The sequence below is a fragment of the Lycorma delicatula genome, chromosome 2 (genome assembly GCF_047948215.1).
Source record: "Lycorma delicatula isolate Av1 chromosome 2, ASM4794821v1, whole genome shotgun sequence".
Classification (NCBI taxonomy): domain Eukaryota; kingdom Metazoa; phylum Arthropoda; class Insecta; order Hemiptera; family Fulgoridae; genus Lycorma; species Lycorma delicatula.
Genome location: NC_134456.1, coordinates 9,288,060 through 9,313,988, shown reverse-complemented (window position 1 = coordinate 9,313,988; position 25,929 = coordinate 9,288,060). Strand labels below are relative to the sequence as shown.

The following is a 25,929-nucleotide window of genomic DNA, read 5'->3' as shown; positions in this document are numbered from 1 at the left end:
CATATATAAGCGTCAAAGCTTCTGTGGTGAATTAAACCATCAAGCAAAAAAAAATCACAAATTCAGTTAATTGTAATTGTTTTGATTTTAATCAAAAGTGCTGCAGCATCAGAACAACTATCACAGTAATATTAACATGATTGACAACTGTTTTATAATCTTTATTTATCAGATTTTGACTTTTTATTATTTTTAGTGTTGTAGAAAAATAAATTATTTATTAATATTTAATTTTTTTCTTTAAAGGTTGTGTGTTAAATTGTTAAAAATCATCAATATGTTACCATTTCAAGCTATTAAAACGCATCTTTAGTACACTGTAAACAAATTTATATGGAAGACATATTTTTATTTCATTGTATTCAATGACTTTTTATCTACATAATGATATAAGTATGAAATTATTGCTCAGATGATAAATACTATAACAGTTTCTATATTTATTTGAAAACCCTTAAATTAACTTTTGTTAGATATGTTTTTGATGTTTTCATAAATGCTTTTTTTTAGGAGGGGAGATTTTATGTTTTTTTTTTATTTTAAGATAATTATATAAACTATTATTTATTTATTTATTTATGTTACTCCATTGATTTCATATTTTTTTATTATTTTTTCATTTTATGTTTGTCAAAAGCTTTTTCCATTATAAGAAGTGATTTAGTATACTGCTCATGCATTTTTAATACAAATCACATCCAGTAATGGAAAAATCTTTTTTTAAAAAGACCTTATTAAACGAATAATTAATTAGCCAGAATTAATAGATAAATGAAAAACTTTATCATCTTTAAATGATTTTTAAACAATACTGTTTGGTGTACATGAGCACATACGTATTTGTACGCTCACCCAAGATTGTCATGAGTGATAACTATTAATAATTATGTAAAAAATTCATTTTATTATTAAAGGATTTTATTAACTAAGATTTTAAAGTATTATACCTTCTTAGGTACAAACATCTTAATCTGATGGTTTGCTGTTTATTTTTTCTGTTTCTAGTTGGTTGCTGGTAGTGGAACAACACAAGAAAAAGATGAAGCTGAAAATGCACCAGTAGAAGATGGTAGCGGTGGGGCTAGCGCAAGTGGAAGTGTTGATCTAGGTACTGGTAAGGATGACGGATACAGTGCTGGTGTACCTGGACCGCTTACTAGATTATTTGTTATAGCTAATAGAGGAATCGCTAACCTTATGCAAGATTTGATTCTAGTAAGTTATCGACAATTTTTTTTTTATTTACTCATCTTTAATAATAAAATGATTTATTCAGTCAGTAGTTGGGTCAAATTAAGAATATGTTTTGTGTCAGAAAATAGATAATACAAACATATCTCAACCGGCCATTATAGGTAATTCCCAACATTTTCAAGAAAGAAGATTATCATGTTGCTTTCAAAATGGAATATGCAAGGTCATACAGAATACTTAATGAAATACACATTGCACTGGTGAACACAGTTCATCTACGAGTTTATAAATGCAGTAATTATAAAATAATCACTGACTATTACAATTCACTGCATAGAAAACATCTATAAAGTCAAATTCCACAACATATAAATTTTATACATAGCGGATAAAAACCATAATCTCAGTAAATTTGAATAATATTAAATTTATAAATACTATAAACCTGACAAAAAACTAAAATATTTATCTAACAAAGGTAAAATAGATCAAATACATTATTTAACTACATATTAAAAGTGTTTCCTAAGCGCTTTAAAGTAGGTGCCATTACAGTTTTCATGTAATTTGAAAGGAATCATTAATTTTAAAAAATTCCATTAAAATAAATTATGTTGTAAAATTTAACTGTTTTTAATATATATTTTATTTTAATTTAAAAAAATTAACAATACATTATACAAACAAAGTTACAAATTATAAAATAACACAGGTTTTATATTACAAATGTAAAAAAGCATGCTTTTAGATAACAATTTTTTCTGTTTTATGTCAGATATTATGATAACTACTGGAGATATGGTTCTGGAACCTGTTTTATTCAATTTATCAGGTCAAAAATCATGGGAAATTATAAAGTTTACACTTTTATTTGGGTTTCCAGAATTTCCAGGAAAGTTCCAGGATTATGAACTGTGTACTATCACAAATAGGAAATTAATCATATTTGAACTTGTTTACCTAATAACATTCAACTAAACAGAACTAGAATTTTGTAACGTTGAACATAAAAGTTTGCATTTAAAATAATTTGTCAATTGTTTAAAATTTCTGTAAAAATTAATCAAATATTTTCCCTCTTTCTTAACTTATAAATTCATTTTTTCAATGCTTAATATATCATCTTCTCTTGAGATTTATTTTTTCTTAATGATTATAGATTATTTATCAACATTCACAATTACATGTTGACACCCTATTACATTTGCTGTAATTTTCTTTTGGAAATTGTTTTTATTTGATTACTTTCTTTTCTTTTGTTGCCATACTCATAAATCTTGAGTCATTTAAAATAGTTTATTTGCTCACTTTATTCTCATTCCAGTCAAGGTTCTATTGCATTTTATTTATGATCAGGATGTCTTTTTTCAGTAAGTAAAAGTTTTCTGCAATTCTTTAAATAACTGACTTGTAAAATTGATATATGCTGCTACAGCAGCTAAAGTTGTAATGGGAAAGTATATAGATCGGTCAAAAAAATTTAAAAAAGTTGGTCTTTAAGTAATTTTCTGCCTTACGAAAACAGTTTAAAAAAAATTAACTAAAAGATTATTCCAATGCTCTCAAGTCCAAAAAATTTATTTTCATCAGATGGACTTCTCTAAATAAGTATGTATGAATGTATATTCTTGTGATGAATGTATATTCTTGTGTATGTTTGCTTGTATTTGGTCTTATAATCTGGACCCTGTTGACCAATTTGAAACTTGGTAGATAGATACTTTCAGGAGGAAAGAATTTATTAAATTGTCCAAAAACTGGTAAAAGGTAGGGTATTATATTTTGGCTGAAATAAAATTTCAAGTTTTCACAAGGGTACTTTAGCAAAATATTTTTCTTACAAAAATTTTTTTTTTTTCTTTATTAATCATATATTATCAAAAATCTTTATTTAATATTCACCCCTTCCCCAAAAAATGGCCTTATATATTTTTATTTTTTTTAGCTATAGCTTGCTCAGAAAAGGAGTTAATGCATCTTTATTATCTATAATGCTCTAATAGCTATATTGATCTAATGCATTCGTTCTCAAAGTGAGCGAAAATGTCCCTTGTGGGCGCTGGATGCCTTCAGGGAGTCGATAGAAGGCCTACAGAAAATTGGGGGCATTCAGGTGGACTAGGAAGATGATGACTGATTAAAAAAAGGCAAAAATTATGTTTTCCTGATATTTCAAACTAAAATTATATACCTACTACACTAGTACAAAAAATTAAAGGGACACCTATATTTTATGATAAAAATCGCTTTCAGCACACCAGAAGGCGGAGGTAGATTTCACCAGTGCCTAAGTAGAGGATAAAAAATGTCCACCTTAAAGTTAAGAAAAACTTCAAATCTACTCAATATGACAGTGGTTGTATGTGAAAAAAGTTTAAATTGTTTAGCATATGACAAGCCTCATCTTCTTACAACTCCAGCAACATTTTGGTCATCCCTTGCCATAAGGGTTGGTCATATCAAAAATTGTTTCAGACAAAAGTTTTTGGTAATGTTTAGATGACTGACAACCACTTTAAACAGATTCTATACTGTGCCTATTAAAGGAGGTAGAATTTTTTTTTCTTCGAAACCCCATTTTTTCCTCCCCGTGGGCCAGTGGTTGGTGATATCAAAAAACTTTACTTAGATTTTAGGTCCTTATCTAAAGAATAGTAGGAACTTTAAAAAAATTTGATATTTTACTTAATAAGAAAGTTGTAGCGATAGTTTGTTTTTTCAAAAAGGCCCCCTGTTTCCTCCCCCATGGTCTGATTTTGCCCATTAATGAACTCAACTGAAATTTTGGGTCGTTGTAGTTTACGTATCAATTTGAAAGTTATTGGCGCAAAATTATGGCAGTTATCATGTTCACATGAAGGTGAAAGATTTTGGGGTCTGGGGGATGTAAAACGCGAAGATGTGTCAAAATTTTCTGGAAGTCGAATCATGGTACCCATTACAATAGGTAGCTTTCTTTTGAAATCTACCTAAAAATGATTGTATTCAAATTAGTCTTTGCCACCAAGAGGCTTAGAGAGGCAAATAAAAAAAATTAAAGCTTGAATACTCTACTTTTTGACAGTGTACTTCAGATTTAAAAAATCATCAAATTAAAAAAAATCAGTGAGAAGAAAAGTTTTAAAAATTTGAAAGTTATTCTTCGTGTTTTATCAAACACATTGGGGAAACAAAATTTTGTCAGTAAACTGCATTAAAATCATTAAAAAGCTAAATACTTTAGTTTTAATTTGTTTTTTTGGTATGTAAGATTTTTCTGAACTAAATATTCCACTTTAAAAAGAAAAGGCCACTTTTGTCTTTAATGCTGCATATCTCTTGATTTAAGCAATGTATTGATACAAATAAATAGGGAAATTAAAGGGTTTTGATCAAGTTAATCTAGTTTTAATGATAAAATTGTGTGGTCTTTTATGTAGTGTTGCAGTTTATAACTTTTGTTCACTTTGTGACAAAGTATTGAAATTTTTAAAGATTGAGACAGCAACATCTATCACCCGCTCTCAGCTTAATCCAAGATCATGTTCATGTCACAGTCTCAATCATTAAAGATTTCAGTATCTCACCACAAAATTAACAGAATCCAAAAATTGAAACGCTACATTAAAGACCTCATAATTTGTCATTAAAGCTAGATCACGTAGATCAAAACCCTTTAATTTCCATATTTATTTGTATCAATAAGTTTAAAAATGTTGGGGGATGCTAGAAAAGTTTTGATTTCAATGTGAACAGTGAAAAAGTTTGTGATCCAACTAATGCATCTTTTATGCATCTATATTTCTACATCAATATGCTTTTAAACCACCATAAAAATGTTTTGCCCATCTCAATTCAATAGTATTTAGTAACAAAAAAATTGTTTAATTTTTTCTTTAATTAAAATCGATTTTGCAAGTTACCCATTGTGTCAAAAATCTTAATTTTTTGATAATGCTCTTTCATATTTCTTGCAAAAATTAGCCAAAAATGTTCACCTCCTTCCAACAAAATTACATTGTTTATTTAAAATTATGGCTCTATCTTTGTATTTTCAAACAATTTAAAAGGTTATTTTTTTTTTAATTTATTATTTCCACTTTAGGATTATTTTATAAAAAATTAATTTTACCCTAATGCTTCTTGAAAAAATGCCTGCAAAAAGAAAAAAAAAATTTTTCTTTTTCCAGATTTTAATGAACAAAACATTGTTTGTTTAACAACAGTCGCTAAAATAACTCTTCTTGGGTTTTCACTGCTTGAAGAAGACAGTTTTGTTTTTAACCATTACCCATTAAGATAAAAAAGAGATTCATTGCTAAAAATTATTATTCTCTTGTAAAGATCTTTATCAACTGCTTTTTTTACAAGCAACTAATTAATAAATTTATCATGTTACTTTTATCTTCAATCTACGTTAGCTGTCTTCAATTCCTGTATCAGTTGAATAATTTATACATGAAAAGAAAAGCCTTTTCCTTAAAATTCACCATTTTATGATCTTAGCAATAACTATTTGCTGCAAATAGCATGGAATTGACATTCTCTTTTCTTCAGTAATACTTCCACATGCAGAACAATGTTTTCATTGTAATACGATGTATGAGGAAGCTCATGTATCTATATATCATTTACATAATATCAATTTTCCTTGAATGTATGGATTACATTGTGAATTGTTTTTTTTTTCTGTAATCTGGAGAAACAAAATCACTAAGTTTTGTAAAATGTGTTTTTCATTATATATTTTAAAGTTTGGATATGTTTTCTAGTGTGTATCGCTTGAAAATTGGCTAATAAAAATGCTTTGACCAAAATTGTTATGGTCAACAGATGACAGATGTGAAAACAACAATCAAACAGTGCTGCCATCTGGCATTTGTAACCTAACATCGGATTGGTGTTAACTGAAAAAGCCACTTAATAGCACTATTTATTAAAATATATTTCTTAAGAAATATGTTTTTCATAAAAATGTGATATTTATTGAATTTTTTTTTTTTTTAAAGGTGTATAACATTAGTTATATAACTAGTATGTAACATTATACATGCTGATTATATGGGAGATAACAATCTTCAAGATTAAGTGACTGGACTTAATGGTATTCTTTTTTAGGAAAATAGAATCAGTTTTTTTATATTTATGTGAGAAATATGTAAATATTTTAGGGCTGAATACCTTAATAAGTTTATCATGCTATTATTATATCGGTATACTCACCTTAGTAAAAAGTAATTGAAAGCCACTTCACTTTTCACTATTCCTAGTAAGCCTAGTTGTGGAATGCTTTTTATTCCTAAGAAGGGCTGCATCCTTTCCAAGGATGACTTGGAATTTATGTCGTGTCACCTACAACCATTCTGATTATCGTACGAAAATACAAGAAGTGAAGAATGATATTACAGTATAATAGAAGTAAATAGTTAGAGCAACTTTAGTTCCAGTTATTAAAGCAGTTGCAAACAGAAAATGGTAATTTCATCTGTGTATGGTATTAGTTTAATATCAGTGAATAGAAGTGTGTAAATGAAAACATCACAGTGATTTATTTTTAATCTATTTGATAATTATTTTAATTAAATATGATAAAACTGGAATCTTTACTGATTTTTTTTTGTACTTTTCTGTTACAGCGTCTAGCTCAGACTAGCGAAAGAATAGTAAACTTCAAGGCTCGACTTATCACATCAATCATTTAGGTTTATTTATTATTTATCAAATCATCATCTATCACACCATATTGTAAGAAGCCTATTTTTTTACATCACAAATGATGCCATGCATCAATAATAATGATTATATTCATTTTTATCCGTATTTTCTGTTATATTATTGTATGAGATAATACGTTATCGTAAAGGCATCAGATTGGGCTTCAAAAAAATTTCAATACTCATCAATGAATCCTTTTCCATAGTAATATTATCATTTTTTAAATATAACCAAAGGTTTTATTTTTTATTATATATATATATATATATATATATATATATATATATATATATATGTATTCTATCTTAATGATTGTGTTTTAGTAGCAGCTATGTTGAACAAATTATAAATACCTTATTTAATGTATACTGCAGCATAAATGAATAATAAGTATTAATTAATTCAATATAATATTATTTTATATGTGTTAATTCACATATCATTATTAATATTGTGTACTTTATGCTGCAAGAAGTTGTCTCAAAGATATTTTTTTGTTAATAGTCACAATTTAAAAAAACTAGAGCACAATCAATAATTTTTTTATAGATAAGAAATTTGTTTTTAAACTTTTAAAATTATTTTTTTTATTCTTTAATTAAAGATTTTTATAGCTTTTAATAATAAATGATACAATCTATAATAATCAATCCATTTTTCCTATTAATTATTTATATTTTTTCTTCTTAATTTAAAATGTAAACTAGTTAAATTTAATATTTATTAAAATATTGAGAAAAAAAAATGTAATTAATAAATACAGACTTGTTTATCCAACACATAATTATCTTAAATTTATTTTATTTTCTGTTTAAAAATCAACACAGCAATAAGAAACATAATTGGAATATATACATATGAAACAAAGAAGAATTTTGTGTTGTCATTATACAATTCTCTTCCTGAGGCATACATTCTCTTAAATTCCAGCTTTTTAAGCTCCTGATAGCTTTCATCTCCTTTTAGATCATTTATTATTTTTATTCTCTTTTGTCTTTCTCTTTTTTATAATTTCTCATTTCATGGTGTGTAACAACGGATTGGTTGAATTGTTTTGATCAAGCTTCTATTTTCATTTACTCTTCATTATTGTTAATTTTTCATCCTTTCTGTTTTCTTAATTTTCTCCAATCTTCTCCATACTCATATTTTGTTTTGTTTTTTTTTACCCATTTCCATTCTAGTTTGTATTTCATTTTAACTTTTGCAATATTTTTGTTAATAATATTCCTAAGTATTAATACTGTTTTACTTGTTCAATCTAACTTTTTTTATATAGATATACATTTGCTTATTTCCTTTATCTTTATTACCTTCCTTAACATTTTCATAATGTTTTACAATTATTTTATATCTTATCCTTTATCAATAAAAAATACCATGACATTCCATGAACCATTTAAAATGTATTTTTCTTACTCTTCCAAAAGCAAATTTTCAGTTTGTATACCATTTTTATTTTTTATCTTTATTCAGATATAAATTAATCTTTTTTTTTCCAGGTTTTTTTATAGTTTTTATTTATTTTTTATCTGTGATGGAATGAAACGGGTATGGAGATTGTGTATCAAAGAAGTAATGTAATATTTATTTCAACATTTTTTTTTTTTTAAATGCCTCTTTAATCAATCATATACTTGTAAAAAAAGGTTCTGACCTAATGAAAATTAGTTTCAATTATTCTTGTAAATATTTTTCTTTTTGTAAAATAATTCAGAAATGATTACCCTTTTTAATTTTCCTGTCAGTTTTTTTGGGGAAACCATTTTCTATCGCTTTCCAAATTGCTTCATCTGCGTTTTAAGGTCATTACTTTCTGACATATCTCTGATTCAAGATCCTTTCAGATTTTTAGGTTAGATTAAGATAAAAATTTCAAGCATTCTCATACCCGTTTGTGTATCTATAACTTTGGTTTTAATTAGAATTGATAACTAAATTTCAGTTATGTTATCCAACTTAACATATTACAATCAGTTGCTTTCATTGAGATTTGGAGTAAAAATTGAGGATATTTTTTTTTTAAAATAGCAAAGTTTTTAAATCATTTTCATGATCTATATTGATTTTTTTTTAATGGGTAAATATGTAGTTTTATTTTTTAATTTTATACCAAATAATGCAAATTGTCAAATTTTTTTGTATATTCTTATGGCTCCTTTAAATTTGGATAAACAAGTTTATTGTATGTATATATTCTCACTTAATGTTAAAATTTCTAAATGAGTATTTTTTTACATAAAAGAAAAATTGTAGATTCATTAACTTGCTCAATTTTATATAATGTATTTTTTAAATAAAATATTTTTAATTAATTGAGAAAATGATTTCATATTCAAATTTAACTACATAAAATATTTTTATAACAAATTTAGTGTAATTAATTAAATTTATATTGTTTATAGTGTTTCTATGTATTTTATATTAGTATATCTGTACTGTTATTAATGTAGCAGTAGTTATTTTATCAATCATATCAGTGTTAAGTAATTATTATTATTATTATTATTATTGTTTTAGAAAATGTGACTCTAAAACATAATATGTATATACACGTACGTATTGTGTACATATTATATAAATATTTTATAAATTATTTTTTATAACAAATTTTTATATCTGTTAATACTTTTTTTGTTATATTAGTACTGCAGTGTTTCTGGTGTTTTCTTCATCTCAAATTGTTTCTTTATCATCTTGCTTTGCTTTTTTTTTATTTGTATTTTATAAGAGCAATCTGATATTATTCTTATTTATCTTATAACCTTATCTTTAGTGTGCTGTCCTTATCTTTAATTTAACCTTATCTTTAGTGTTTCTTGTCATTCAAATAATCAGTTCCTCGCATTTACTTTTGCTTACATGATTGATATTCATCATTTATTTTTGAAGAGATAAATGAACTTTTATATTTGAGCGACTAATAGTAGCAGTGAATATTTCATTATCATCATCATCATGATAGTCTGTCAATTCGTGTCCTAACTCAATTAATATTACCCAAACTTTACCACAAGATGGTAAATTATATGTTATCAATCTTATAAATAATGCTTCTCCTTATAACCTGATAACTAACTGCGCTTTTCTTGGTAAACCAGGCAAAGAATGTTTTTATTTTTTAGAATGGGTGTGACTTGTATCATTTTGTGTCACTTACAAAGTAAATAGTGCTATCAGATTGAAAAATAATCAAGGAAATAAAATATTGACGTTAATTTATGATTAAAAAAACTGAACTACGTTATGTTTTTATAATTTTTTTATTAAAATTAATTTTTTCCACTTAGTACTTTTGTTTACATTTAGTACTTTAGCTGAGATATTTTTTTGAACTTTTTTTTGTATAAAACTTAATTAAAAAGTTAATTTAAAATATTAACAGTATAATTTTATTATATTAGCAACTGAGATTGCTTTAAATTGTAAACAAACTTTAAATTTTAATTTATTAAATTATTCTGTTTAATTAGAGTTAAAAAAAGAAGGGAAAATGTTCTGATGATCTCTGCAGAGATCTTTTGCAGATCTCTGCTAAAGTACTAAACATGAATTATAAACGAAAGTAGTTGGTGGAAAATATTGGTTTTTATAAATATTTATATTTTGTTGCTGTAATGCAATTTCCTAAATCATTTTAGTTACTTTGTATAAAACATTTATATATGTTAGTATTTTATAACTGCATTAAGTTGAATATAGCTTTTGTGAAAAATTTATTGAAAATACTGAAGTAATATCCATTTTTTATGAATGATTTTTTTTTCAGCTTTCTTGCCATCAGAACTGTCTTGCTTAATGTCTTTATCATCATTGAAATTGCTTGTTAAATAATCATATTCATAAAATAGAAACATTTATAAGCCTACAGATTTCTAATTTCTACAGAAATTACTATTTTATATAAGCCTTCTAGTTGTTTATAATGTATAGTGTGGGTGTGAAAAAAGTGTAATGGGTTGATGGATTAATTATTTATCTGTTGTTCATTTTCAAAAGAATGTATAAGAATGTTTTTTACATATTTCAAAGTTAATTTTGTTGGTAAGGAACTATACTACTAATACATGAATTTTTATATCATTTTCTATACCCGCTCTTTTATATGACTTGTTCTCTACATCAGATGTAGGTATCTATCTCTCTCTCTTTTTGTCCCTGCTTCTATCATTTTTTTTTGTTTTATATATTTCTCTAATTTGTGATATTACTTCATAAGATTACCACCATTCTTTTGTAATGTATTCATTTCATTCCTGTATTCTTTTTGCCTTTCTTTATACTAATTTTTCTTTCCTTCTTACTTGAAGTCATACACACATGCTTTTCATTTTTCTATTTATAGCTAAGTACTATTTTTTAATTATTTTGTAATTTTTAAGTTAGCCTTTTTAATATTATAATTTCATTAATAATATATTTTTTTACTAACAGCTACTCTTAGATCCTTAATTTGTTTTTCATTGTTTTAATTTACTTTTTCATACTTGTATTTAAGTATTATATTTAAGTAGGATTTTAATTAATTTAAGATTTTTTGTTTTGTTTTATAAGAAAAATAAAAATCAAAATTTAGGTACGATTTTTTTTTTTAATTTCTTTTTTTCCTTTAATTTATATCAGAATTATAAATATATTTATATATATAAAAGAACAATCAACTTTTCAGACTGGTATAATTGTAATAAATTTACATAAATTATGAAATATATATATTTAATAGTACTGTTAATATGATATATTTATATAGATTATTTTATAATTAACATTTTTATAACAACACTCATAGATAATCAGAAAATATCAATTTTTAACATATAAAATTTAATAAATATGAATATGAATTTAATAAATATTTAATATTTTTATTTATTTTATATATATATATATATATATATATATATTTAATAAATTTAAAACCCTATTATTAATATATTCAAAACAGAATGATAATTTTTTTTTTATATATGAACATTTTTAAGCAACATTTTGTTCTTTAATGTTCTTTAATGTCGTTATGGCAGGTATTAAAAAATAAATGTACAATTAAATTTTATTAAGTTTTACAACAGTATAAAAAACAGCCAATAATTTCATTTTGGTATTTTTAATATCAATCAGAATTAATGTCCCAAGTTCAGAAAAAAATGTTTACATATTTTTTCATGTATTTAACTAATTCTTTTCTTTATTAGAAAAAAGGTGTTAAAATTATTTTCATTTTTTTATATAATTGAGCATGAAACAATTGATTATATTTCTTTTGTTTTTACATTTTTACCAAAAAAAAAAAAAAAAAAAAAAATAGTAATAAAAGTAGATAAAAATTTATCTACAAAATTGAAATTAATCTAATTTTATTTTAGATATAATATTCCTCTATACTTATAATTTTACAAAATCTATACCTTACTGTGGTTCCAGAGGCTAAACAGAAAAAGAAGAAAGGCCTTTATACACTAAAAAATTTTGTTATTCAAGACTTTAGTTTATATTTTATTACTATATGAAGGAATTTTTCCCTGTTGATTTGAAGCACTGTATGTGTTGCGGTCTATGAAACCATACCATAGTAGGAAAAATCATTTTTCTGCTTTTACTGTTTCTAATAGAACACAAAATTCTGAAAATTTTAACACTAAACCTTCTATCAACCTTCTATCATAAATATGGAATTTTTAATTGATTTTTCAAATCCATTTTTGTGAAATGTTAATTTTTGGGAAAATGCATTCAAAGTTTTTAAGAAGTAAAATTCAATAGCTGAGGAAGGAAAGAATGTTTCCATGAGAATATTATATTAAAATTTTCAGAATTTTGTGTAGAATTATGTTATATATTCTAAAAAAAAAAAAAATAAAAGAATCATTTTAACATTTTTTAATAAAGAAGAATCATAGGAAGTACTGAAAAATTACATTATTCTCACATCTAGAATTCCAGAATTTTCTATAAATTCCAATTTCATTGGTAGTTCATTTACTGTTTGCGTGTTATTCTTGAGAATAGTGATATTTGTTTTGTGAGTGATTTCTGATACACGTGTCAGGATGACTACAACTGTTTATTGTTTTGGCATTTGAAAAAAAGTTAATAGAGTATGTGGAAGAAATTGGAAGCCCATTGTCAGTTATAACTTCCCACCTAACACGCATTAAAATGAAAAGGAGCAAGGTTATTCGTGTAGTTAGAGAATTTCATCCACCCTGAATCGGCCAGCCCTAGGCAGTAGGCAAGGTAGGTGAATGCCTATGGCGGCAAAATTTAGGAGTCGCAAAACCACCTAATTAGAGCATAAAAAAAATAAACACAACCCACAAAAATGTATTTTTATTACTTAAATGTAGAAAATAATATTATTTACTATTTATTAGTACAATATTAGTATTATTATTATTGTACTAGTTTTAGTTTGTAAGTTCATTGTTATTAGCTCTTTAAAAATGAGAATTTTGTTTTTCAATAAAACAATTTTCCTTAAATCTGTATTAGTATTATTGTCTTAATTAAAGTGTATGCCATTTTTCTGGTTTATAGTTTCTAAACAATTTTTTTTTTTAAATTTTAAAGTTTTATTTGAAGCTTGGAGGTGGCATTTTTTGGGTTTGCATCTAGCGACAGAAATGCTAGGGTAAGCCATGCCTGAATATGTTAATATTGATTGGGAATTTTAATATGATTAATATTGATTTTTTTTTAAATATTTATGGGTATCAATATATTCATATTTATTAAATAATTTAATATTCATAATTTTATTAAGTACTGTAATTTTTTTGTACAGTACAATAGAATAGAATTGAAAAAAAAATTGTCATTCCTGTTTAAACAAAACTCAGGGTTATAATTTATTGCGATGATAATAATCAATTATAAAAAATATAAAATTAATATTTTACAGAAATTGTTTTTACAAGTGTTATATGTCATTCTGTGTATAGTTTTTAAATACAATGTGATTAATTAGCAATACATAATGTTTTTTGTAAAATAAATGCTATTTTTATTATTTAACAATATTTATATCATATATCAATGTGTGCATATTAAAAAATTATGTATATTTTTAAATCTGAAAGTTGATGTTTCTTTTTTTATAAAAGATAATTATTGTAAAAATAAAGTTATACATTATATCATAGGTTCAGTAATAAATAATTTATACTGATTATTATTTATTATAAAGTTAAATAATTCTTAAATATTTGTAATAGATTTTAGCTGTAATAATAGTCTATTAAAAAAAAAATATATATATATATAATTTTTATATTTCATTAAAGTGGTGTGTAAATATGTAAAGAAATTTTATAAGACAATATTATTTTGTGTTTTTATTTTAATCTACTTTTTGAAGAATATAACCTTTCTAATGAATCTAATCCAGATGATAGAAACCCTATTATTATAATAAGTCAATTATTATCTACAATGTAGTTATAAATTTTATTGCAATACAAATAGCAAACTTACATGTACATCTTTTTCAACATATTCCCCTTGCATTTCAACGCACTTGCTCCATGATGCCCTCATAAAAGAAGGTTTTCGGTTGAGCTGCGAGCCAGGAATACACTGCTTCTTTCACTGTTTCGTCCGAGGTAAATCGATGGCCCCTTAATGTCTCTTTGAGTGGACCAAACAAGTGGTAGTCAGAAGGGGCAAGATCAGAACAATACGGGTGATGAGCCAGTACTTCAAAGTTGAGTTTATGGAGCGTTTCAGCAGTGCGGGCGGCAGTATGTGGACGGGCATTGTTGTGCAACAACACAACACCTTTCAACAGCAGTCCTCTGTGTTTGCTTTGAATTGCAGGCTTCAGCTTGGCAGTAAGCATCTCACTGTAACACACACTGTTTATTGTCGTGCCACTTTCCTCATAATTTTCCAGTACTGGGCCTTGTGAGTCCCAAAAAACCGTAAGCATCAGTTTTCCTGCTGATGGTTGGGTCTTGAACTTTTTTTGCAGGGTGAATTTGGATGTTCCATTCCATAGTCTGCTGTTTACTCTCTGGCTTGTAATGATGGATCCATGTTTAATCACCAGTGATGATTCTGTCTAAGAAGTTGTCCTGTTCTATACCAAAATGATCGAAATGTTTTTGGCAGATGTCCAAGCGCGTTTGTTTATGCAACTGTGTGAGTTGTTTTGGGACCCATCTTGCACAGACTTTTTGAAACCCAAGTCTGTTGTGGATAATTTTGTAGGCAGAACTGTGACTAATTTGCAGACGATGTGCCACTTCATCAGTAGTTACTTGTCTGTCTAGGAAAACTATGTCACATGCTCGCTCAATATTTTCCTCATTTGTGGCGGTAAACAATTGTCCGGCTCCTTCGTCATGTATAACACTTGTGTGACCGTTTTTGAATTTTTCAATCCATTCGTTGCGGCAACACACTGTTCCCGTACTGCACCGAAATGAATTTCGGCCCCTGATATATCCAGTCACAAAAAACGGATCATTGAATGTTGCTCTTCTTTGGTGTAAACAGAAAGCGGAGCAGCCATTGTTAACGGCAGGGCAGCGATAATGGAACTAACCTAGCAGCATCAAACCTGCACAGACAACAACCAAACCACTCATATATAACAATCAAACCAAGCATGCATTATCTACGCAACGCGACAGTACTACCAACACAAAAAAAATATAACCAAATTGCAGATCACAATTGACTTACTTACCCTTATACATATCACCCTGTCTAATAGGGGAGTGATCAAAATATATAACAAGAATTTTAATTTTTATCAAAAGGAATGTACTTATTCTTCTATGTTGATATTGTCCTTTTCAAAGTAGTCCCACAGAGATAACACCCTTATCCCAGTGTTTCTTTCATTCCTCATTTCTTATAAAAAAGTCAGTCAAAAATGTTTCACATAAGCCGTAAGAGATTCCTACGTCTTCAGCAATTTTTCTTATGTTGATTCAATGATTATCAATCACGATGTTTATCTTGTTGATAATTTCATTGGTTGTTGATGTGTTAGGATGTCTAACCCTTTTATTTCTTTCACAGCTTTCTTGAAACCATTTGTACCATTCCCATGCCCTTCGTGTTTACATAACATTCTTGCCAAAAGCCTTCTCTAACATCTTCATTTTATTCAATTTTTAATGCAGACTCATTCTTCTATTATTTTTAAAATAAATCGCTACTCATAATAAAATGTGCCCTTATTACTCGACTGTTAAATTTGAACTTCGAATGTAATGACTGAAAATATTGAAGACAATGCTGATGAACTCAGTCAAAAAGGCATAACGATCAGAATTTAAGAAGATTTTCATGTTTGTATCACACCTATTACATACAACACTGCCAGCTGATAGCTACATTGAAGAACTTGTTACAACAATAAAACATCTGGCATAAATAATATAATCCATATATAATATAATCCAATTCATATTTAAAGATAATGTTTTATGTAAGGAAGAGAACAAAATTTAAATAGAATAAAAAATGAAAGAATAAAAAGAAAAATAACTTTTAAAAAATTTCAATGACAGAAAATATATAATACTAGCTAACACCAACAATTATTCATACAAAATATACCAATACATTCAAGAAAGATTACTGTACTGTATACAGAGTTGCAAGCATTAAAGCCATCATCATATAGCAAATTTGACAAAATATGCATTGACAAACATGGTAACCTAGCAGTATACAAACTAATTATAGTATTAAATAGTCTGAACAATCGCATATAAAGAACACATGTAAGTACTGTACACAAATTTTGTCATAGAAACATGACATTCAAAGATATGATCACAACACAAAAATAATAACTCAAGATACTTTGATATTACAAATTTAACACCAAACTTGACAATAGTGACATGCAACACCTTGAATTTTGGTGGCCCTGAAAAGGGTTGTTCAATAAAAGAGCCATTTTGGCTCGTAATCTAACAGCCGATGTGAGATCTCAATCAGGGTGTCAGCTGTGGTTATGTGTCGGTAGGCTCTCTTGTAGGTTCATAAATTCCAGGTTGTTGCTTTAGTCTGACAAAGGCAATCTGGTTTGGTCATATAAGAATGTTCTCACGTTTTATACAGTTTGAAGTTGCAGAATTGTAGTGATTGGAAACTAATGATCGATTGGGTAAGCACTTATAATATTGATGAAAATAATGATCATTCTTATTGGTTGCCTAACATGGCATGATGCCTACACATCATTGGTCAAAATAATGAGTTAACAGGAAATTCGTACTAGAATGGTAACAGTCAAATAATACTGGCGACATGACAAGTGTGTATTCATTAACCATAATTACATCCAAAAAAAAAAAACAACAATAATAATAAATCATAAACATTAATCATAATAATCATTAATTATTCATTAATCTCAAACCACCTTTCTCAAGATGTGGGAAAACCTTTTTTTTGTCAGTTAAATTGTTTCATGAAAAATTGTTAACAATAGTTTTTTTATATTAAGAACTTTGTAGGAAGGATAGTGGAATATATTGTTAAATACTTGCATTTAGGTCCTGATCACTGAGTCAGATAAAAATGTTAGTAATAAAAATCACTCGCCAGATGAATTCCATTTATATTATATCAAATAGTGACTAGATAGAAATCCATTAATATTAACTAAAATACATGGATCTAGAATACCAACATCCTAGGCGGACGTTCTTTTTGACAACTTCCAAGATATTTTAGTTAATATTAATGGAATTCATCCGGTGAATAATTTTTATCACTATGTTTTTACTAACAGTTATACCTAACTGAGCAATCAGATGGACCTAAATGCAAGCTATTTAACAACATGCTTCCTATGCAGTTCTTAATATCAGAAAATATTGAAATGTATGTTATGAATTATTTCACAGGCAGTATAATTGGGCAGTAATAAATTAAAATATGAAAAACATAAAATTATCATACCACTTGTGCAGTTATTTTGTATTAAAAAATTTATTACAAGTATATTACTGTAATAAGTACATATTGCACATGCACAGCATGAAGTGTTAGAAAAATTAAAACTAATTCAAAACATTAAAATATTCATGTGGACAAACACCCTATCTTGGTTCATTTTTTCTCTGTCCACCATTTTGTTTCTCTTTTCAACAAAAATGTATTCCCTAAGAATGGATTGAATATTTAATAAAATTTATTGTTTATCTATAAAATTATATCTTCTACAAAATAAATAAATTTGAAAATTTTACTCTTATTATTTCTATACCTATAATAGAAATAATTAATTATTTTTAACTCAGTTGGTAAAGGCAGTGAAAATGGGCACAAAATTTCAGATGACATCATTTTTGTGATCCACTTTGTTAATTTCAGCCATTTATCAACTTATCTGAACAAATGAGGATGTCATTTTGTTTACAATCAAAGCCGAAACTTTTTTTAATAAAACATAATTTGATAACTAATATATTTGGAGCTATTAATGATTAAAAATGAAATGGCTACCATTTTGGGATTTTCAGTTATGTATTTTGCAGATGTTGGAAATATTTACAGAAAATGTCATTAAAATATTTCAATTTGTTTAAGATGTACGTATTTATTGAAAATAAAATAGTAGGCAGAGGCAAAATGAAGTAAGATAGCACATGTTTTCACATTTAATTTTTTGTTTATTATAATGTTCTCAATGAGTCAAGTTTGGCTAATCCAGTATGATTCATGCTGTTCACATGCAATATGTACTTAGTACAGTAATATACCTGTAATAATTTTTTTAATACAAAATAACCGCAAGTGCTATGATAATTTTATGTTTTTCATACTTTTGGGTACATTTTAATTTATTACTGCCCAAATTACACTAACTGTTTAATGATTCATCACATTCATTTCAATATCTTGGAAGTTCAATATTTTCTGATATTAAGTACTGCATAGGAAGCACGTATGCTTCGCATACGAAGGGTGAACGTGACGTGCTTTGATTTTGTCTCCTTTATTTTTATTTTCCAACATCTAAGCCACAGTTCGAGGAGAGTGATATAATTTTGATTAAAACGAGACGCAGTAGTCGGATTTTCGTGGACGGCAAGAATTTCAGTATCGTCAGCAAACGTTGCAATTGTGGTATCTGCTGTAATTGGCAAGTCAGCCGTAAACAGAACATACAAGATGGGTCTGAGAACGCTTCCTTCAGTGTATAAAGAACAAAAGCTCTCCATGTTTAACTTGAAAGCATCTGTATTTTAGGTAACATTTTAGTACCACATAGAAAACATGCGTAAAACCTATTTTCAGTTTATAGACTAATTCTGCATGCCAAACCTTGTCAAAAGCCTAACTGACATCGAGAAAAACCGCTGAACAGTATTGTTTATCGTCTAGAACATGATTTATAACGTTAACAATCCTGTTTTCCTGCTACACAGCAGCATGTTGCTCCCTAAACCCAAGTTGGTGAGTCGGAATGTGATCGTCCACGAACTGCTTCAGTCTTTCAAACACCTTAGAGAGCACAGGAAGTAGGCTGACAGGCCTAAAAGATGTTACTTTTGTCGGGTCTTTACCCGGTTTTGCTATCATAATTAACTGTGAAATTTTCCACGGACCAGGAAAATGACCAATTCGAATAATAGCGTTGAAAATCAATAACCAAACGTATCGCATGCCGAGGTAGTGCTTGGAGAACCCGACCGGTGATCAAATCATACCACGGCGCCTTCGCTGGATGTATTTCATCGTTAATGACTGAAGAAAACTCGTGTACTGCAAAGCCCGTAATCGGCAAGAACATTTAGAAAGGAGAAGCCAAATAATCGGAGATTTCTCTGATCTCCACCGGATCTGTCTCGACATCACTGGGCTGGAATACGTCGAAAAAGTGTTGAGTAAATAAGGCCGTCTTCTCCTGAAAACTTCTCGCCCACGTTCGTCAATGTTACGAAGAGGAGGAATAGACTGCAGGGTTCTCATGAACGACTTTGGCTTTTTCATAAAGTGTATTCAGCAGCCTGCCCATCAGAATTATTCTCAATGTAGGATTGAAACGAAGTGTTCCTAAATGCTCGAATTAACCTATTTAGTTCTTGAGAAGCCCTATTAAATCTTCCCTTATCAGCAGGGTAACAAGTTCTCTGCCATATGCGTCATAATCTCCGGCGTTCTTCTATCTTCTCTCTGATGAAGACCGGATACGTATTTTGAGCTGGGGGCGCAAAAACCAAATTGGGCGTGGAGGCCCACGACATTGATTGAATCAATTTGATCATTCCGTGTACTGCATTGTTTACATCGGTCGGTGACTTCAAAGGTAACTCCAATCGTATATTTTCCTCCAAAAAGTCTTGAAAACGTCATTTGTTGGTAAACTTATTAAAGTGAGAGATCTAGCGGTTAGCGTAACTGTAATAGACATTGTAAGTACAACCGCTGTATGATCTGACGACACGTCAAAATGTGATCAGCATGTAAATAGTTCCTAGAAATACCCTGGAAAACGAAAAAATCCTGCAGATCGGGAATTTTATTTAGTTCCTAGGTCAGTATATTGGTCGCCCCGATGATAAACACACCAAATTAATTTCAGCCATTGACCGGAAAAGTTTCCTGCCTTTTGGTGATATCAGTCGCGAACTCCATTGTAGGTCCTTAGAATTCCAATCTCCACCACAGATGAATCTTGGATCCAAATATTTACAGATTGCCGTCTTGACGATTATCTACAGAATTCGTCTGCACAGCATGTCGTGGTGGGCAATAAACGGAGGAGACAGAAAACTCTGATCGTCCACCGTGGACAACCACGGTGGACCCTGTTAAAGTCCTGTTTGTGTTCAAGTGATACATAGTGAGAAAACGTACTTAAGGACCTGTGGTGCCTTAGAACAGTCCATAGTCGCATGATCTGCATTATATTTCACACAACGATGTAGGCGATTACATTGAATCTTGGTATGCCCAAAACATTGACAACGTTTGCACCTCCTTTTTGACATACGGGCCTCAAAGCTTAAAATCGTATAATTCAGTGATTTCACTGTTTTTAGATTTCGGCTCTAAATCCACGAAATAAAGAGACAGCGGTTTCTTCGTCTGACGATGGCGAACGTTTGTGAAATTTCTAACCTCGTGGCCTAATTTAGCCAATTTATCAATGATTACCGTTTTTTCATCCGAGTGACGTATGACCCCGACGGGGAGTCTTATTCTTTAAGACTTTGGGGGTTGGCGTCCCCACGGGCCTAGCCTCTGCAGCTATTCTTCCCACTATACAGTGAGCTGCAGAACACTTTACATTATACACATATACTACACCAAGAACACTACATATATTACAACATACACACTCATACAATTACACAACAACATCCTACACTGATATTTCTTACATTAACACTCGGTGGTGTTGCGACATCTTACGAAATGCAACCGTAACCCAAGGTGGGAACAAATCTTGCCGATGGGTGAATGGCTCTACGTAGTGAGTCTTGAACGATGTCCTCTGGACACCAGGGCGAACCCAGTTGTACTTAGCTCTAGCTCCAGTACGCGTGCGCTCTGCTAGAGTGGTCCATTTTTCGCCGGTACTCGTGGGACCAAAATTTCTGATCCTATATTAAATCCCAAGATGGTTGGTGGTCCATCTGAAAAAACCACCAAATTAAGTCTTGCGAAGAGACCTCGATCAGCTTTGTCTGACGAGGATAAAATTCCTATGGAAGAGAACTACAAATCTTTAGACTTGAACACTAAAAATATTCGATTCGTTGTTCTCCGAAATAGTCAGGAAGGTGGCTCCCTCCAAAAGGTTTCACCTTTCCTAATAAATAAAACTGTAACAGGTGCAAGTGGCTCCCCGAAGAACATCAGAAAATTACGCGACGGATCGATTCTGGTTGAAACATTCAACGACGAACAGAGTCGATCAATCTTACGTCTCCGTAATATGGGTGGTATAAATATAAGTGCTGAAAGCCACAAAACTTTAAATACGAGCAGGGGTGTAATTTTTTGTCGAGACCTTTTAGATATACATATCAATGAAATAGTTGACGAGCTTTGCCACCAAAATGTTGTTGAAGTGAAACGTATTATGAAACGGCAGAACGGAACAGAAGAACCGACACCGTCTCTTATATTAACATTTAATCTCCCTGTTCCACCAGAAAAGATTAAAGTGGGTTACCTCTCGGTTCGGGTACGACCATTCATACCCAACCCACGGCGATGTTTCAGATGCCAAGGTTTTGGTCACACTACAACATCTTGTACAAAAATTGAGATCTGTGCTCGATGTGCTAAAGAAGGTCACAATGACACTAACTGCGAAGAAAGTGAAAAATGCGCAAACTGCAGTGGTCCACATACAGCCCGCTCCCGAGATTGCCCAATCTTTAAAGAAGAAAAGGCAAATCTCAAAATATGTACGGAGCAAATGCTATCTTTCCCGGCCGCACGAAGAGAATACAAAAAGTTAAATAATTCACGGAACCTGGTTAAACCAGATGTATCTTTTGCCACCGCTACATCTAAACAAATTCCTACAAATGTTAATAATCAGCAGTGCGGATCCTGCAATGAGCTTAAAAAGCTTGTTCAGATGCTTTCTGATCAAGTAGCTTCACTTACAGCCACTATCTCAGAGCTGACAAAGATGAAGAAAACGTCTTTCGTCGCAGTTAGTGAATCCAACAATGTGATACACACGAAAGTTCCTGCTCCCAAAGTCGTACCGGCACGAGTAGCGACTATCACAGCTGGCAGTAAGCCACCTAATAAGCTCCCCGGAAAGGGAACCCACATAACCACCACCTCTGGGATGTTAACTGCAGCATCCCATTGAAATAAATCTCCTCCACCATCACCTCATTTACTGGAGGATATGTTTGAAGAACCACCCGACCCTAGGGCATCGGAGTTCTTTAAAATAAAAAATACAAAAAAGAAAAACCGAATCACCTACAACTAATTTTTATATAATTTCCGAAACTTAATTTTTTTATTTATTTTTTGACACTTATGAACATTATTCAGTGGAATGTTAGAGGTATTCGGTCCCGCATTGAAGATATTAGAGTACTAGCGCACACACATGATCCACTAATCATGTGTTTCCAAGAAACTCACCTTCTACAACATGACCGAATTACACTCAGAGGATACTTCTGTGAGAGATACGACTGCCTAGTAGACAGTAGAGAGAGCGGAGGAGTAGCGATTTTCATGAAGAATGGGGTGTCAGCTACAAGAATTCAACTAACCACCGTCATTCCTGCTATTGCAGTAAAGGTCTCTATTCCCTTCAAATTGCATATCTGCAATCTGTATCTCTCACCGAACACTGAGTTCAGTGATTTAGATGTCTCAAATCTCCTCACGCAAATACCATCTCCATCGTTAATAGTAGGAGACTTCAATGCCCATCATATTTCCTGGGGCTCAACCTTCTGCTCCACTCGAGGAAATATGATAAACAGATTGAGACAAGATTTTGACCTTTGCCTACTGAATAATGGATCACACACATTCATGTCCTTATCAACTGGTACTGTATCTAACCTTGATCTCTCCATATGCTCACCGAATGTGCTCCCTCATTTTAATTGGTCTGTTTGTGATGACTTTCACGGCAGTGATCATAGACCAATTATTATTGGTTTCGGTGTAGACTGCGAGATTAAAAGAAGGCCACGGAGATGGATTGTTGAAAAGGCAGATTGGAACGGATACCATAAAGCATTCCAATCTCAGTATGACGATGGAGCGAACATCCTCAACCAATATTCTTCTTTTACGTCCATGATACTTGAGAATGCCAACAGATATATCCCACAAGACGTCCTTTCGTTCCATGGTGGAACGATGATTGCAAAAATGCTATTAGGAATCGACGGCAGGCACTACGTAAATTTAATCGTAGGCCTACAACAGAACATCTAAATTTATACCGCAGGGCTAGAGCGGTGTGCCGTCGAGTATTCTTGGACGCTAAGAGGAATTCATGGACGAAATACGTGAGGACTATCTCACGCACTACTCCCACGTCTACTCTATGGAAGAAAATTCGTGCAATTTTCGGATCACCGAAACAATCTATTCTCGGTCTTAATGATGAAGGAGAACTCCTTTCATCATCCTCGGAAGTGGCAAATAGTCTAGCAAAATCTTTCCGCTCGGTGTCTCTCACCTCATCATATAATAACGATTTTCAACGGTACAAGATACAAATAGAAGTATTATCGTTAAACATTGGTGATTCGGTTGGTGAATTAAACACTCCATTCGTATTGTTACAAGAATTGTTACATGCACTTAAAAATTCACGGGACACTTCCCCTGGACCGGACAACATTCGCCTTTCCATGCTTTCACACCTTCCTAATTCGGCACTACAACAACTTTTGAATATTTTCAACGGTTTATTCTCCGAACAAGTCTTCCCACCCGGCTGGTCAGAAGCATTTATTATACCAGTACTAAAACCTGGTAAAGACCAAACGAACCCCTCAAGCTACCGCCCTATTTCATTAACAAGCGTTTTGTGTAAAATAATGGAGAGAATGGTAAACCGCAGACTTACATGGTACTTGGAGAAACATGGCTTTCTATCTCCAGAACAGTGTGGTTTTCGACAAGGACGATCTTCTATTGACCATTTAGCGTCACTAGAAACAGCCATACAAAACGCTTTCCTAAATCGGCAGCACCTCGTCGCTATCTTCTTCGATATAAAAAAGGCGTATGACACAGCCTGGCGACGTGGTATTCTTAACACTCTCAAAGAATGGGGAATCAAGGGCAATATGCTTGCTTTTATCCGGGGATTCTTAAATCACCGAACGGCTCGTGTTCGTGTGGATGATTCGCTCTCAGATAGTGTCATCTTGGAGAATGGAGTGCCCCAAGGTAGTGTATTAAGTGCCACCTTATTTTCTGTAGCCATAAACGATATTACCAAATGTGTGCAGGCTCCTGTCTCATGCTCTCTGTTTGCTGACGACTTTGCTATTTACATTGCAAGCCGTTCAGCACCTACAGCAGAGAGACTACTGCAGAACACTATATCTCACCTTGAAGCTTGGTCCAGGATTACTGGTTTCACATTTTCATCCGAAAAACAAAATGTGTAGTTTTTTCTCGGCCACGAAACCATTCTATTCCGTAAATATTTCTGAACGGAGAGACTATTACTATCTCTACTTACGTCAAGTTTTTAGGTTTATTTTTTGATAGCCGTCTTACTTGGGTCAAACATTTAAAAGATCTGAAAACAAAATGTTCCAAACTTCTAGATATGATGCGAGTCCTTACTAACACCAACTGGGGAGCCGATAGATCATGTATGATACGTTTTTACTATTCCTTTGTTCGCTCCCGTTTAGATTATGGTTGTGTCGCCTACTCTTCAGCTCGTCAAACCGTGCTTAAAATGCTGGATAGTGTACATCATGCTTTCTTTCGGCTTGCCACAGGCGCGTTTAGATCAAGTCCTGTCGCAAGCTTACTTGTAGACTGTGGTGAACCATCACTTTGGGATAGACGAGACCAGCTCTTATTATCTTATTTTGCTCGTCTCAGAGGACAGCCAAATCACCCGGTTCTTGAGTCAGTCTTTAGAAATCCTAATCTAGGAAAGTATGAGGACCATCCACGTCGTACTGCACCTGTAGGTGTCCGTACCTGGCGTCTGCTGCAGCATATAAATGTCGACACACCGTCATTCTTTCCTACGTATCCTTGCTCATATCCTCCATGGAGAATAAACCTCATAAATTTTTATTTTGACCTGACTACATACAATAAACAATCAACACCATCTATTGTCTTTCAACAAATGTTTCAGTGTGTTCTCTCCAAGATGAAACCAGACGCGGTTGTATACACTGATGGATCGAAACAAAACGATACAGTTGGGTGTGCATTTGTTGTCAATGAGAGAACTTATATGTTTGGTCTCCCCGGTATTACGAGTGTGTTTACCGCTGAACTATACGCTATAAATAAGGCTCTAAACATCATTAACCCTAAATATAGAAAAATTCTTATTTGCAGTGACTCGTGTAGTGCTCTTCA

At 30.6% G+C, this 25,929-nt stretch overlaps 1 protein-coding gene across 2 annotated transcripts in view; it reads left to right on the top strand.

Annotated features, from left to right (window-relative positions):
• The window catches only part of LOC142320110 (uncharacterized), a 297,277-nt gene extending 290,118 nt beyond the window's left edge, over positions 1-7,159 (top strand). For both annotated transcript variants that reach the window (XM_075357790.1, XM_075357789.1), the window contains 2 exons: positions 1,006-1,215; positions 6,810-7,159. In XM_075357790.1, the coding sequence (XP_075213905.1) occupies positions 1,006-1,215; positions 6,810-6,875 (276 nt within the window). In that variant the 3' untranslated portion in view covers positions 6,876-7,159. The remainder of the gene's footprint in view (positions 1-1,005; positions 1,216-6,809) is intronic.
• Positions 7,160-25,929: the final 18,770 nt, after the last annotated feature.